The sequence below is a fragment of the Lissotriton vulgaris genome, chromosome 1_2 (assembly GCF_964263255.1).
Source record: "Lissotriton vulgaris chromosome 1_2, aLisVul1.2, whole genome shotgun sequence".
Taxonomy (NCBI): domain Eukaryota; kingdom Metazoa; phylum Chordata; class Amphibia; order Caudata; family Salamandridae; genus Lissotriton; species Lissotriton vulgaris.
Window position 1 is genome coordinate 209,321,261 of NC_141686.1, and position 14,932 is coordinate 209,336,192.

The 14,932-nt window shown below is 44.9% G+C and overlaps 1 protein-coding gene across 1 annotated transcript; it reads right to left on the reverse strand.

Moving 5' to 3' along the window:
* Positions 1 to 1,233: 1,233 nt before the first annotated feature.
* LOC147734990 (olfactory receptor 5J3-like) lies at positions 1,234 to 2,178 on the reverse strand. Its single transcript, XM_086953728.1, has one exon. The coding sequence runs from the start codon at positions 2,176 to 2,178 to the stop codon at positions 1,234 to 1,236; it is 945 nt and encodes a 314-aa protein (XP_086809854.1).
* Positions 2,179 to 14,932: the final 12,754 nt, after the last annotated feature.

The following is a 14,932-nucleotide window of genomic DNA, read 5'->3' on the forward strand; positions in this document are numbered from 1 at the left end:
TTCTTTCTCATGCAAGAGAAGTGAATTGCCACAATTGCCATACTTATCATAAAGTTAAGTGCGTACAGTAAAAGGAGTATTATGAAATAATACTGTAAAAGCATTTATATGGTTTCTGAGCCACAAGATACTTAAAACGGATACAATATATACATACTTAAAATCATTGACTAAACATACTCAACTGGTGCTTCTAAGATACGACTACCCCTGTGTACCTGACCTAAGCCTAGTACGTGGGAAGGAGTAAGTGAGCTGCAGTTTAAGTTAAGCTATTTTTGCGAAGAATCTGAATCAAGAATTCTCTAAGGATCTAATCAGCTCCGTTCCTTGGCTATAGAATGAAGGAGGTCTTGTATCTCTTTCTCAGGACTCGATCTCCCAGCAACCCACAAGAGTGACTGGAAACACTGGAGCTGGATTTCTCGGCAGGAGAAAAGACAGCGTCTCTCTCAGTGCGTCAATGGGAGGGTTGGCTTCCTTCACCACTCGCTACAGCTGGGCTTCGGGTAAGTAGATAGCCGATCTGCTCCAAACCACCGTGTGTTTGCTTAGGGCAGATGCTGGTATATTTATACCTGGAAGGTGCCGAGTTTGACGTAAGGTTGGACATAAGACGTCACTAAGAACTTGCAGTTCTTTCAGGACTCCAGGAGTTCTAGGACAAATCAAAACAAAAGCAGGGGGAATTCCTGGGCTGCTGGAGGCTTAGTTTGTTTAAAGAATGCGTTGTACTTTCTAGGAGTCTGTGGGAGTAGCCTTGCCGTATTTGGACTGTATAGGCTATGACTAAATATGGATATGATTCTTTTGCCTTTATAAGGATATGATTTGTTATAACCACATAAGGGCATGAATCGGGAATATTAAAATAGGGTCCTAGATACGTTTACAACAGCATCAATTAAGAGTTACTGACATGTTAGTGGGTGCCCTGGTAATGGGTCTTTCAGATTGACACCGGGTCACAGGTGGAGGCGAAGATTGTCTTTGGGCCATGACTTGATGGGTACCTTTTGACGCTCTCCGGTGATGGTGGGGAGACACAAGGGAGCCTGGGCCGAGCCTGATGTATGTGTGCTAAGGGGGGGCGGGTAGTGTATACCCATGGTACTTTGCTCTTTTCGGGGTTGGCTTGTTGGTAATTAATGTTTTTAAGTCTTAGTTGTTTGAGATGTATGGTGTGTGGCGTGTTCATTTGTGTTTGCGTTTAAGTCACAAAGTATTACTCTTTTAGCGCATTTCTCCATGCAAAGATATTTTGTTCACTACTTTTCTCAGGGCATCTTTGACGTCTTTGTTTCTCAGACTGTAGATCAGGGGGTTTACCATTGGAATTACTACTGTATAGAACACAGAGGCCACATGGTCCTGCCCTATGAAATATTTTGAGCTGGGTCTGATGTACATGAATATGAGAGTTCCAACAAATAGAGTGACAGAGGCAAAGTGGGATGAACAGGTGGAGAACGTCCTCCATCTACGTTCTGATGAACTGATCCTCAAGATGGTGCAAATAATGCATGTATAGGATATAATAATAAGCACCACTGCCAGTCCTATAATGCAACCACCCTCATAAAGCAACAGGGCCACATTAAGTGTTGTGTCAGAGCATGCAAGTTTTAACAGTGGAATCACATCACAGAAGAAATGGGTGATTTCATTAGAGCCACAAAAAGACAACCTTAGGATACACATGCTTTGAATCAGAGATTGTACACAGGTTACTAAACAAACAATAACTACACTGTATGTGCAAACTTGCTTGGTCATAATTGTAGTGTAAAGCAATGGTTTACATATAGCCATATATCGATCATAGGACATCACTGTCAGGAGAAAAATCTCTGCAGTTGCCATCCAGGCAAAGAAAAAAAACTGCGTCACACATCCTGAAAGTGAAATAGTTTTCTTCACCAGAAAGGTGTCCAGCATTTTGGGTGTGATGACGGAGGAGTAACAAAGGTCTATAAAGGACAAGTTACTGAGCAGAAAGTACATGGGCGTGTGAAGGCGAGGCGAAATCCTGATCAGTGCCATTATACTAACATTGCAAACCACTGTAATGATGTATATCAGAAGGAATAACACAAACAATGGGAACTGCAGCTCTGGGTCTTCTGTGAGACCAAGGAGGATGAATTCTGTCACTGAGGTCTTGTTGCCACCTTTCATTTCTCCAGAGGAAGGACCTGACAGGAGAGAAATATATGTTTATATGATGAAGATATTTGTGTGTGTGATTTCCATGCTGTATTTATTGCATGCATACAAACTACCCCAATGGAAATTTCATGTGCATATAATGTATCATTCACTAATATGCAAACACTGTGAAACAATGCAGACTGTATATTCAGTGGCAGCTTCCCTGGTGTGCGTATTCAACAAAAAGAGCAGACCATGTGTATTATTGTTCGAGTAGCTGTATCAAACTGTATACCTCCATAAGGTATTGGAAAGAAATTCTTATAATAGGAGAGTGGAATGACAAGGGAGCCTTGTAAATAAAATTACTTTCCCGTGGTACACCTCGGACCTCCGACTACTTCGCAAAAACTGCAAAAAAGCCGAACGGCTTTGGAGGAAAGACTGGCAACACGCCAGCAAGGAAGCATACCAGAACACAGTCAGACTCTATAAAGAGGCCATCAGGCCCGCCAAAGCTTCCCATTACGACGCGCGTATAAAAGAATCCTCCAACTCTGCCAGGGAATCCTTCCTAATTGTAAAGGAGCTGCTTAAAGTACCTAACACCCCTCCCTCCATCACCCCCCAGGTCGACCGAAGTAATGAACTAGCCTCCTATTTTAACAACAAAATCTCCCGCATCCTGGCTTCCCTCCCACCGCCCGGCCCCCCCAGCCACATGGCCAGCCGTTCATCCCCCTGCCATACCGAAAGCAATTTACGACCCATACTTGTGACATTCCGGCCAGTAATCTGCACAGAGGTAGAACGAACCCTGACTAAAATGAAAAGCGGATCTCCCCTGGACCCGGCACCCATCAGATTCCTCAAAACCGTGGCCCCTGTCATCGTTCCCACGGTCATGGAGCTTATCAACAGCTTGCTTGTCCAGGGATCTGTCCCCGACGGCTGGAAAAGTGCGGTGGTAAAGGCACTTCTAAAAAAACCCCAGCTTGATCCAGCGGACATGTCAAACTATCGACCAATATCACTACTCCCCGGAATCAGCAAGGTAGCCGAGAAATTGGTCAACGAACAAATATCCAAGTTCTTTGAGACTAACAACGTACAGACTGGATTCCACCCGGGTCATGGCACAGACACTGCCCTTCTTGCCGTTATCGAGGAGGCAAGGCGCATCCTGGATTCAGGAGGGTCAGTGGCAGTGATCCTCCTGGATCTCAGCGCAGCCTTCGACACAGTCAACCACCGTGTCCTCCTCCATCGACTCGCGGCAGCAGGGCTCACCGGGACGGCACTCAGCTGGATTGAATCCTTCCTCACTGGGCGCTCGTTCCAGGTATGGGACGACAATCACCACTCGTCCACCCTCCCCCTCACAAGCGGGGTCCCTCAGGGTTCTTCCCTGAGCCCGACGCTTTTTAATGCATATATGGCCCCCCTTGAGGACGTGGTGACACCATTTGACATAAAAATGGTAAGCTACGCTGACAACACTCAACTGGTCGTCTCCTTATCTCAACTAATAAACCACCCAAACAACCTGACCAACTGCCTCACAGAAATACACAGCTGGATGAGTGACTCATCACTAAAATTAAATGGGTCAAAGACGGAAGTGATGCTCCTGGGGAAACAATGGACGACCATCCCCCCAGCACTCTGGCCCGACATGTTCGGAGAAATCCCCCCCCCCCCCCCCCCCCCCGAAGCGTGAAATTAAGACCCTCGGCGTATGGCTCGAACCAGAACTTTCTATGAAGACGCAAGCAGCTAAAACCTCGGGCACCTGTTTCGGGCTCATGCGCATGACCCGCAAGATTCTCCCCTTACTGCCACCTGCTTCCAGGAAAATGCTTATCCAGGGACTAGTACTGTTGCGCCTGGACTATAGCAACATGGTCTACCTGGGAGCCCCTGAGGCCACCCTGACGAAACTGCAGCGGACACAGAACGCTGCAGCACATCTGCTCACCAACCTTCCCCCTAGAGTGTCCGCCAGACCTGCCCTCAAGGCTCTGCACTGGCTCCCTGTGCGCCAAAGGGTGCATTTCAAAGCCATGTGCACGACACACAAGCTGATCAACGGATCTGGTCCCGCGATCCTCAGCAGCATGATCACTCCCTACAAAGCACCCAGATCCCTACGATCCGAGAATGAGCACCTGGCCAACATTCCCAGATTCAAAAAGACACGTACAGGAGGACGACGCTTCTCTGTTCAAGCAGCCACTGGATGGAACGCCCTACCACGTTCCCTCAGACTTGAACCCAACTACCTGGTATTTGGCAAAAAGTTGAAGACACACCTATTCCCTAATTAAACGTCTCTCCTCCCTTCCTCTCCCTCAACTGGATTACAACTCCTACAGCGCAGGGATGCCCTTGGGTCACCAGGCGCTTTACTAATCGTTATTAAATTAAATTAAATTAATGGAGAAATTACTCAAAGCTAGGAATCTGATTGCAATGAGTGAAGCTGAAGAGGAAAATTGTCAGGAAGAGAGAGGGTGAGTGAGCTTGAGATGGTAGGAGATATGCATCAGGGTGATCACTTTGGGTGAATTAGGAGTTGGGGCTTGAAAGAAAGAAATTGATCGTCAACTGTTAGAGCTATACCAGAGCAAGGAAGGAGAGCCTGGTACCCACATCTGAATTTAAATCCAAAGAGGATGACACACAGTGACCAAAAAACATATGAGAACACACAACCCACAGAGCAAACATATATAGCACAGCTTCTCACCGGTGAAGGTATCCGAGCCCTGGGTTGTAGGTCGCAGTCAAAGGGGCAGGTCTTGAGTCTCTTTCCAGAAGTCTGCTAAAGAGGTAGATGCTCCAGGATGGAAGGTAAGAGCATTCCAGGATCTGGCAGTGAGATAGCAGAAAGATCATCCTTCGGTGAGGCAGCACCAGGTATGCAATATCTGTAAGAGGGCGAGGTGAACAGAGCATGGGTTTCTGGGCGGATAGTGGAAGTTTAGGCTGTGGTTCATCTATGTGTGCCCTTGGTCATGAAGGGCTTTGTAGGCGTGGGTCAGGATCTGGAAATGGCATCTCTTCTGGGTGGGGAAAGAGAGGAGGTCTCTCAGGTCCTGTGCGATGTGAGTCATTTTGGGTCGGTTTAGGATGAGTCTGGCTGCTGCCTGGATAGTCTGGAGTCTTCTCATGATTACGCCCGTGGTGCCTGTATAGAGGGTGTTGCTGTAGCCTAGATGGCTGGTGATGAGAGGCTGCTAGCACTGTTTTACTGGTGCCGGTGGGTAGAAAATTGAAGATTCTGTGAAGCATGTGGAGAATGTGTAAGCAGGCTGAGTAGACGCTGTTGGCCTTTTGTTTCATAGAGAGTTTGCTGTCTTGGATAATGCCAAAGTTGCAGGGGTGATCTTTCAGAGTGGGAGTGGGTCAGAGTTCCAATGACCACCCGGAGTCATTACAGAGTGAGGTGTGGCTGCAAATAATGAGGACTTCGGTTTTGTCTGTCTTTCAGGCTGAGACATTCTTCATGCAGTTGTGGAAGCTGATTTGTCATTGTGGGGTCCGCTGAGAGTGAGAAGACAAGATGGGTGTCGTCGGCAAAAGAAATGATGTTCATGTTGTGGGCTCTGATATCTGCTAGTGGCATCATGTAGATGTAGATGTTGAAGGGGGTGGGGCTGATAGATGAGCCTTGCAGGACATCGCAGATGGTGTGCTTGGGCTGTGCAGTGTAGGGAGGAAAGATGTGCATCCTGAGAGGAAGGATGCAATCCATCTAAATGCATCATGTTTGATTCCGATTTGGTGCAGTCGGTTCATGTGTTTGTGGTGGGAACCTGGGTTGAAAATAACAGAGAGGTCAAAAAGGATAATGTCAGCTGACTCCCCTCCATCAAGTAGGGTGTGGCTGTCATCCTTCGCAACAATCATGGCTGTCTTGATGCTGTAGTTGGCTCCAAATCCTGATTGGGATGGGTCTTGAAGGTTGTTTCCCTCCAGGCATTTGGTGAGTTGAAGGTTGATGGCCTTCTCTAGTCCTCGTGTGGAAAACAGGAGCAGTGAGATGGGGCTATAGTTCTGGAGGTTGTTGGGGATCTCTACTGCCTGGTCCAGGTTGGTGGAGGCGTCGGACTGAGAGGGACTAAGGGCGTTGGTCCATTGGTGCTGTGTGACTTTGGCCCAGCTGCTTAAAAAGGCACTGTGGTGGTTGGGGGTGGTGCAGGGGGATTCAGTGGTGGTAAAGTGTACGAGGGAATGTTTGAACCAGGTGAGCCCATGGTGTGGCTGTAATTAATTCTGTTTGTGGAAATGAAGATGGAATCCAGAGTGTGTCCAGCTCTGTGTGTAGGGTCTGAGACCCGCTGCGTAAGACTGATGTTGTCTAATTTTTCCAGGAGGTTGGTGGATCTGGGGTCAGTAGGGTCGTCTAGATGGAGGTTATTGTCTCCCAGGGAAATTAAGTGTAGGGATTAAGTGGTGAATTTAGGTTTGGCATCACTAAGGTGGGTTTGTGGCACTGGAGGTCCGTATGAGAGGGTCCTTCTGATGGTGGTTTTGTTGTTGTTATGGAGCTAGAAATTCAGGTGTTCCATGAACTGCGTGGTTTCTTCTATGTTGGTCATACAGATGATTGCTTCCTTGTGTATGATGGCACTGCCACCTCCGTCTCCGTTGGTGCAAATACAGTCTTTCATCTTGTAGCCACTGGGCGTGGCAGTGGTGATGTCTAGGGCTGAAGCGGGGGTGAGTCAGGTCACTGTGATGACGTTCCCAGACTTTGGTGGCATGTTTGCACAGTGATCTGACGTGGATCAGGAGACAACACAGTTGATCCAGTGTGGCTTCGGCTGGTGGGGATGGGCAGTGCAGGATGCTGCAAGTGTAGTTGGAAATGAAACTGCAGCAGAGACAGGTGAAATGTCCTGCTGTGGATCAGGCAGTTGTTGTTGAGTCTGGGGTATAGGGCATGGAATTTGGCAGAAGTGTACCTGTGGGAGCCCGTAAGGCCAGGGTTCGGGTGTCTAGGTGTGGTACAGGCACAGAAGTGTGCAGATGGGCTTGCCTTTGATGCATTTTGGCATGGAGCACACGTCCTGTGGGCTTGCAGGCACCTTGATTGGGTCAGATCTCACTTTCCTCGAAGGCACATCAACAAGTGTGAGATGTCCAGGTTCTCAAGGACTGTGGAGTTCATTTGCTATTGGTGATCATGGAGCTTTGCAGGGGGCTGGTCGGCAGGTCTGCTCTTTCTGTCCCTGCATGGTTGACCCTTTTTTCTGCTAATGGGCTCAGCAGGCGAGCTGCACTTTGCGGTCCCTCTGTGTTTAGTTGATGCAGTCTGCTTTTTGGTGCTGCCCTTCTTTGCTGGGTTCAGGAAGCAGAGGGAAGTCCTTATGTATTGTTTAAAGTCCAGTACAGGTCTAGGGACTGTGTGCATGGTATGCCATGTTTGTGGCTTGTTCACGTTTGTTGGGCAGGGACTCACTGGCCGGTCGGGCGGTGGTCCCTAGTGGATAACCCTGGGATCCACAAACTTCGGGGGTAGTCTCTGACTTCAGGACTCAATCTTCTATGAGGCCCCAGTGAATGTCCAGCACAGGTTCAGTTGCCTTTGGTCAACTGGTCCCTGGTTACAGTGGTCCTCTGCAATTGACCACAGGTGACTGTAATCAACTTCAAAGAGGGCATTTTGGCATTCTGTGGCAGGCAGGCAGGGTAATTAAATCTTGTTCCTCTTTATATGTGCTAGGTAGACTGCCAATATGCATGTAGAAATGCCAATGCACTGAGATTGCAGTATGTGACGTAACCTGAACATTATAATACAATGTAATGCTGTGAAAGTGAGCGTTTACTGGAAACGTAATAGAGAGAATACTGGATGATGTCATCAGTGAGATGTCATCAGTGATGTCATCAGTAATGTCACTGACCATGTCATGAATGATGTAATATGTGACATCATCACCAGTGGATTGCGGGTGCGAGAGTTACAGTTAGTATAACTAACTATAACGGAGGAATTTCAATGGTTTTGTATGAGTGAATTGTCCAGTTAACTATAACACCCCTGAAACCTATGTTTTTTTCAGTGAATTTCTTTTTATTTTTTATTGATTATTTCCCACTTTTATGCAAGGAATAAATACATCACTCTACACAATACAAATAAAAGAATACACTTAAGAGAAAACTGAACAAAGGATCTGAAGAGCAGCAGTTTTATACGAAATCGCATGACATTGAGCAGATCTTATACTAAACAGAAAGAAAAGACAATAAAGAGTAAAAAAAAGAGAGAATACAAATGCAATAAAACAGGGGAAGAAACACATATACTTATGCTCAATTGCCTTTTAAATCCAGTCCGTGATAGGTGCCCAAATCTTGGCTCCCATTGCCCTTTTTCTACTCCCCTTAATCTTGTAGATAGCAATTTCCAGATTTTGCATTGATAATAATCTTGCTCGCCAACTCAAAAAAGTCGGAGCTTCAGGGCTAATCCACTCCTTTGTAATGCACGCTCGCGCTGTTGCCATGCAAATAAACAAAAAAGACGACGTAGCATTAGATCTCGTATGGGCGGTAGTAACAGAATTCAGCCCAATCAGCACCAATTCTATGGTAATATCTCTTGTTGATACCATTATTAATCCCAAGAAACGTTCTATGGACACGAAAAATTCAGCTAATCTTGGGCAGGAAAAGAACAGATGAACTGCATCTTCAGCAAACACCCCGCATCTGTTACATTTAGTCCCCCTATTTAGAGATCTTTTTTGGAGTGTAATACAAATCATGAATAGCCATACAGTGCTGAGTGTGCATCCTCCCTGTCAACAGAACTTGATTTGCAAGACTAAGCGAGTCTGCAACATTAATCCCTTCTTGCCCTAGCTTCGCAACCCACTTACCTTGACAAGCCTATATATCATCTGGAAATACCTCAATCAATTGAGAATAGAGTTGGGCGATAGGTGCTTTTCCCAGACCTCAATGTGCGGAATTTTTCTCATTTGATATTCCAACCCAGGACCTAATGTAGAGCTATATCGCTTATATATGCCAAACTGGTATGCAACAAAGGCAAACGAGACTCGGCATCAGCATGCCTAAAACAACTCCATTGGCTGCCGATGCGCCAGCGTGCCACATTCAAACTACTCTGTCATGCGCACAAAGCCCTCCACAAAACAGGCCCTACAATCCTGCAAGGGAAAATTGAATTTTATATTCCAAACAGGAACTTAAGATCCACCAACTCAGCCCTAGCAAAACCTAAGCGCATCTATAAAACAAGGACAGGAGGACGGGCCTTCTCCCACCTGGCGGCCAAACGTTGGAATGAATTACCGACTGATCTGAGACATACTGTAAACCTTCTTTCATTCCGGCAAAAACTCAAAACACACCTCTTCCCCAAAAACTAACCCCTCCTGCATAAACCTCAGCAGTCTTTTCTCTTTTAGCGCCTTGATATCCCTTGGGATGAATGCTGCGCTCTACAAATACCGGAAATAAATAAATAAATATACTGTGTCATACTTTTTTTGAATGAATGTGTAGTGTAAAAATGAATGACTGAAATGACTGAGTGAAGGGGAGGAAAGGACTGAGGGAACGAGTGAGGAAAAAGTAGTATGGTGATTGAGGAAAGGGAAGTCAAAGAGTGACTGAAACAAGGGGACTAAGGGTAGGGAAGTGAGGTAAGGGGAGCGAAAGAGTAAGGGAGGGGCAGTAAGGAAAGGAAATTGAGGGAGAGGGAGAGAGAAAAGGCGAGCAGGGGACGGAGACAGGGAAGGGAAGTAAGAGATGGAGAGGGAGAAGTAAAGCAGGGTAAAGGGAGTGAAGGTAAGAGAAGTGGAGTGACGCTGAGGGAAGGGGTGTGAGGATGAGAAAAGGGGGGTAAGGGAAAGTGATAGATGGGGAGTGAGGGAGAGAGAAGTGGAGTGAGGGGGTGGAGGGAGTTAGAAAAGCGGAGTGAGAGAAGGGGAGTAAGGAATGGAGTGAGAGAAGGAGAGCGAGGGGGAGTGAGGAAAAGGGAACGAGAAAGTGAAAGGGTGAGAAATACAAACAGGAGGAAGTGGAGTGGGGGAAGGGGAGTGATGGTGAGTGAAGGGCAGAGACAGTTAGGGAAGGAGTATGAGGGAGAAGGAAGAACATTGAGAGAGAGGGAAAGTGAGTGAGGAAAGAGAGGAGGAGTGATAGAAAGAGAGAGTAAAGAAGATTAAGGGTAAAGGAGAGAGGTAGAGAGTGAGAGAGAGGGAGAGCAAGGAACTGAGAAGGAGTGAGGCAGTTAGAGTGAGTGAGACAGAGGGAGACAGGGAGAGAAACATGGATATAAAAGTGAGGGAGGGAGTGAACGAAGGGGAGTAAGTGAGATGGAGTGAGGGAGTGAGGAAAGAGGAGTAAAGGAAGGAGGGTGAGAGGAGTGAGAGAAGGAGAGCGAGGGGGAGTGAGGAAAAAGGAGCGTGAAAGTGAAGGGGTGAGAAACACAGATAGGATGAAGTGCAGAGGGGGAATGTAAGAAAAAGGTTCCACAAATTGAAGGTAATAAGTAGTGGTTTATTGGAAGAAAGATCCCATCCACAGGTGAGCATCCAGCCAGCATCAAAGTAGGATAGCAACTGCTTGTGGATCAAAGCATAACATTCCATAAGAGATTCCAGTGTCTCATGACATCAGCGCAGCTATGTCATGAAGCACAAACACACAGAACCACGATGCCACACATCTCCCTTCTAACAACAATGACAAAATTAGAAAATGAGTAAATATTAAAGCATAAATCACACAGTCACGTAGTCTTTCAAATACTCAGGAGAACGGGAAACCCTTGCAGACTTGCGAAGAGGTGAGGAGGGTTCGTCTCTAAGAGTTGGACAATGACGACTGCAAGAAGCCTCCACAAGATCATTACTAACCACCACCACCCTGTTCAAGTTCCAAACACGATGATCTGCAGTTTTGATGGCATTTTTAAAAACTTTGATGACACGAATAGGCTTCTTAAAGGTAGTAGAAAGGGCCTTATTGTTTTTGCAGGGATTTTTAACAAGTACCCAATCTCCCACTTTGACAGGCGTGACTTTTACAGAATTCCTTGCATCAAAAATCCTTTTTCTATCCTCAATTCTAGAAGATTCACGCAACATCCAGTCATCACAGACATCATGAGGCCATGGTTGTAGATCATTAACCCATGCAGGTACCACAAGGGTATTGGGAGTACGTGACCTAAAAAGTTCAAAGGGGTTCTTCCCAGTAACAGCATGGGGAGATATCCTGTAAACCTTAACCTTCTTAAACACATCTGTCCTCCAATCTGTGCCAGCAGACTTGGCCATTCTGATGGTTTCTTTGAGAACACGGTTGAATCTCTCAACCATACCATTAGTTTCTGGGCGGTACAAGGATGACTTTTTGTGTTTAATACCTTGCTCTAACAGAAAATGTTCCATCTCTTTAGATACTAATTGGGGACCATTGTCCGTGAGAATGGTGTTAGGAATGCCCTCCCTTGCAAAAAGTTTGGTTAAGAAAGCCACCACATGCTTAGTCTCGATGCCACGAGTTATGGCAATCTCTGGCCATCTGGAAAAGAAATCAACAAGGTCAAGAACATACCACTCACAACCAGCTGACACAATGGGCCCCAAAATATCCAAACCAACCTCTTTCCAGGGTGCATTCGGTCTGTCTCTAATCACCATAGGTTGGACTTTAGGTTTTGCCACCTTCTCACTAAGAGCACAGTCAATGCAATCCCTAACTTTACGTTCCACTTCCAAATCCATATTTGGCCACCAATATGACCAAAATCTCTTTGGTTTTTGAGATTCCTAAATGGCCAATATGTGCTAAAGACATAAGCTCATCCCGAAGAGCTAGGGGTGGAACTAATCTGGTTCCCCTAAAAAGTAAGCCATCTTGTTCTGAAAGCTGATCTTTGACATGCCAAAATTTCTCAAGGCCTTCATTGGATTTAGGTTTAATTTTCCATCCAGTCATTAAAAGTTTGAGAACTTCCACAAGAACCAAATTCTCCTGAACCATCTTCAACCACCTGTCTTTATCAATGACAGCCTCCTCTACAACACAAACCATCTCATCGTCTTCATCACAATCTTCCTCATTGTTAGCCTCAGAACTAGGAACAAGGCGAGATAAAGCATCTGCTACCTTGTTTTCCACCCCAGGTAGGTATTTTACATCAAAATCATAATCTTGCAAACCAACAACCCATTTTGTGATCCTACCAGACACAGCATCAATACCTTTTTTTTTTAAATTTCACAAAGCGGCTTGTGATCCGTCCTAACCTCAAAGGTCGTTCCCCATAATACGTTTTTAAGCTTCTTGACTGACCAGTAAACAGCGAGAGCTTCACGCTCAATCACCGAGTATCGAGTTTCAGCTCCCTTTAAACTCCTTGACAAGAAAAGAATGACCCTCTCAGTGCCCTCAAACTTCTGAACCAGTACGGCACCTAAACCCTTCAACCTTGCATCAGTAATTAAAATAGATTTCTCAGAAGGATCAAAACTGCTTAATTTCGGGGCAGAGGCTAACCTCTCCTTGATGACTTCAAATTCATGTTGACATTTTTCTCCCCAAACGAAATCCACTCCTTTCTTCAACAAATATCTCATGTTGGCACACAAAGAGGCAAAATCTTTCACAAACTTACTATAATATTCAGCAAGTCCCAAAAAACTCATCAACTCTTCCTTATTCTGTGGGGAAGACAACTTAGAAATGGTAGAGATCAAATTTTCCTTAGGTAAAATTCCTCCTTCAGTAATTGTATGACCTAGATAGTCAATGGAGGTCTTTCTAAACTTGCATTTCTCAATCTTGACGGTTAAACCTGCAGCACATAGTCTTTCTAAGACTGCAAAAAGCCTAAGGTCATGCTGCGAATTATCTATGCCAAACACAAGAATATCGTCTTGGTATACTCTGACACCCTGTAAACCTTTTAAAACCTTTTCTAATGCCCTTTGAAAAACCGACGCGGCTGACACTAAGCCAAATGGTAGTCTGACAAACCTAAAAGTGCCATAAGGTGTCACAAAAGAGGTCAAATCTTTTGAATTCTCCTCTAACTTAATCTGATGGTATGCAGACCGTAGATCAATGGTGCTAAAGATCTTAGCACCCTTGAGTAACATAAGCATGTCTGCAATCTTGGGTAAAGGATAATGATCTGTAACCACACACTTGTTAAGCTCTCTTAAATCAACACAGAGACGAAGAGAGTTGTCCGATTTCTTAGCTGCAACAATCGGGGCAACCCATTCCGTTCCTTCTACTGTTTCTATAATGCCTCCCTTGACAAGCTTGTCAAGTTCAGCTTTAACTTGTTCCCTGACAGCCACAGGTACATTTCGCACCTTGCAGCAAACAGGTACAGCATCCTTTTTCAAAATGATACGATGACAATAATCATTCAGGCACCCCAAGTCTTCAGAAAAAACTTTAGGAAACCTCACTTTCAACTCAGAGGTGAAATCTTGAGAGACCAGTGAGATAGTGTGAGAGGTAGAAGGGAAAGGCTCTTTTAATACAATAGGAGGTGTCGAGTTTGGATCAAGCATTACCCCCAAATCCTTGAGAGCAAACCAGCTTATTATGCTATCTCCCTTTTGAGAAACATAAATGTTTGCTTTGGCCAATCTATTTTTATAATTGATAACACCTTCACAAACCCCAAGTAATTTAATGGGTTGTCCAGCATAGCCAAAAGTCCTTATGTCAGGGCGAGACAACTCGAGCTTTTGCCCTAACTTATTCAAGAAAAATTCTTTTGCTACAATAGTGATTTTTGCTCCAGAATCAAACAAAACTTTTGTGGGGAAACCTTCTACTAAACTCTCGTCAGAAGGCAAATTTTTTGCTTCTTCAGCACTTACAGTCTGTATACAAATTTGGCCACAATCTACATTTTCATCTGAATTACATTCATTTTCAAAATCATAAAATATCTCATTCACTCTACCTTTGTAGTTTCCCCCTTTACAACATGAGGTAAATTGTCCTTTCCTTTTACATTTACCACAATACGCCTTCCAACCTTGACACTGTCTATCCGTAGCAAAATGCCCCATTTTACCACACCTATAACACCTTACTTGGGAGAAATCAAGACCGTTCTCCTTCTTTTTATAGGGAATTTTGCTTGAAACATTTTCATTTCTAGATTCTTTCTGGTAATTTTCGCCTACTCTAGGAGTAGATTTTACAACATTCACTGTTTCCTTAGTAGTTTTGTTCTCACCATTTTTTTTAATGACTTCCACACACTTGATAGAATGTTCTATCCTCTTTGCAATAGTAAGAACTTCTTCTAAAGAAGGTTCATCCTTTTGCCATAATTCCTCCCTCACCTTTTCAATATAGCATCCAAGCATGAACTGATCTCTTATGTGTTCATCAAGAGTCGCACCAAACTTACACGAAGAAGCTAGCTTCCTTAAAGCTGTAATGTCATTTTCAATTGTCTCTTCTTCCATTTGTGTTCTCCGACCAAAATGATATCTTTCTAATATTGTACTGACTCTAGGAAGATAATGTTCATCCAATTTTGCAATACATATTTCATATTCATTTAAAGTACTATCATCAAGGTCAGGCAAATGATCGAATACCTCTTGTCCTTCTGCCCCCAGTGTAAAAGTAAAGCTGTCTTTCTTTCAGCACTCAAGCTAGATCCACATACTCTCGCATACCTTTCAAATACTTTAAGCCATTTTTTCCATCTGATAGGTGGATCCGCAGGTGAGGACAAAAAGAAGGG

What these genes read in the sequence shown, in the direction of transcription:
- LOC147734990 (XM_086953728.1), bottom strand. Translation starts at nt 2,178, where the DNA reads ATGAAAGGTGGCAACAAGACCTCAGTGACAGAATTCATCCTCCTTGGT.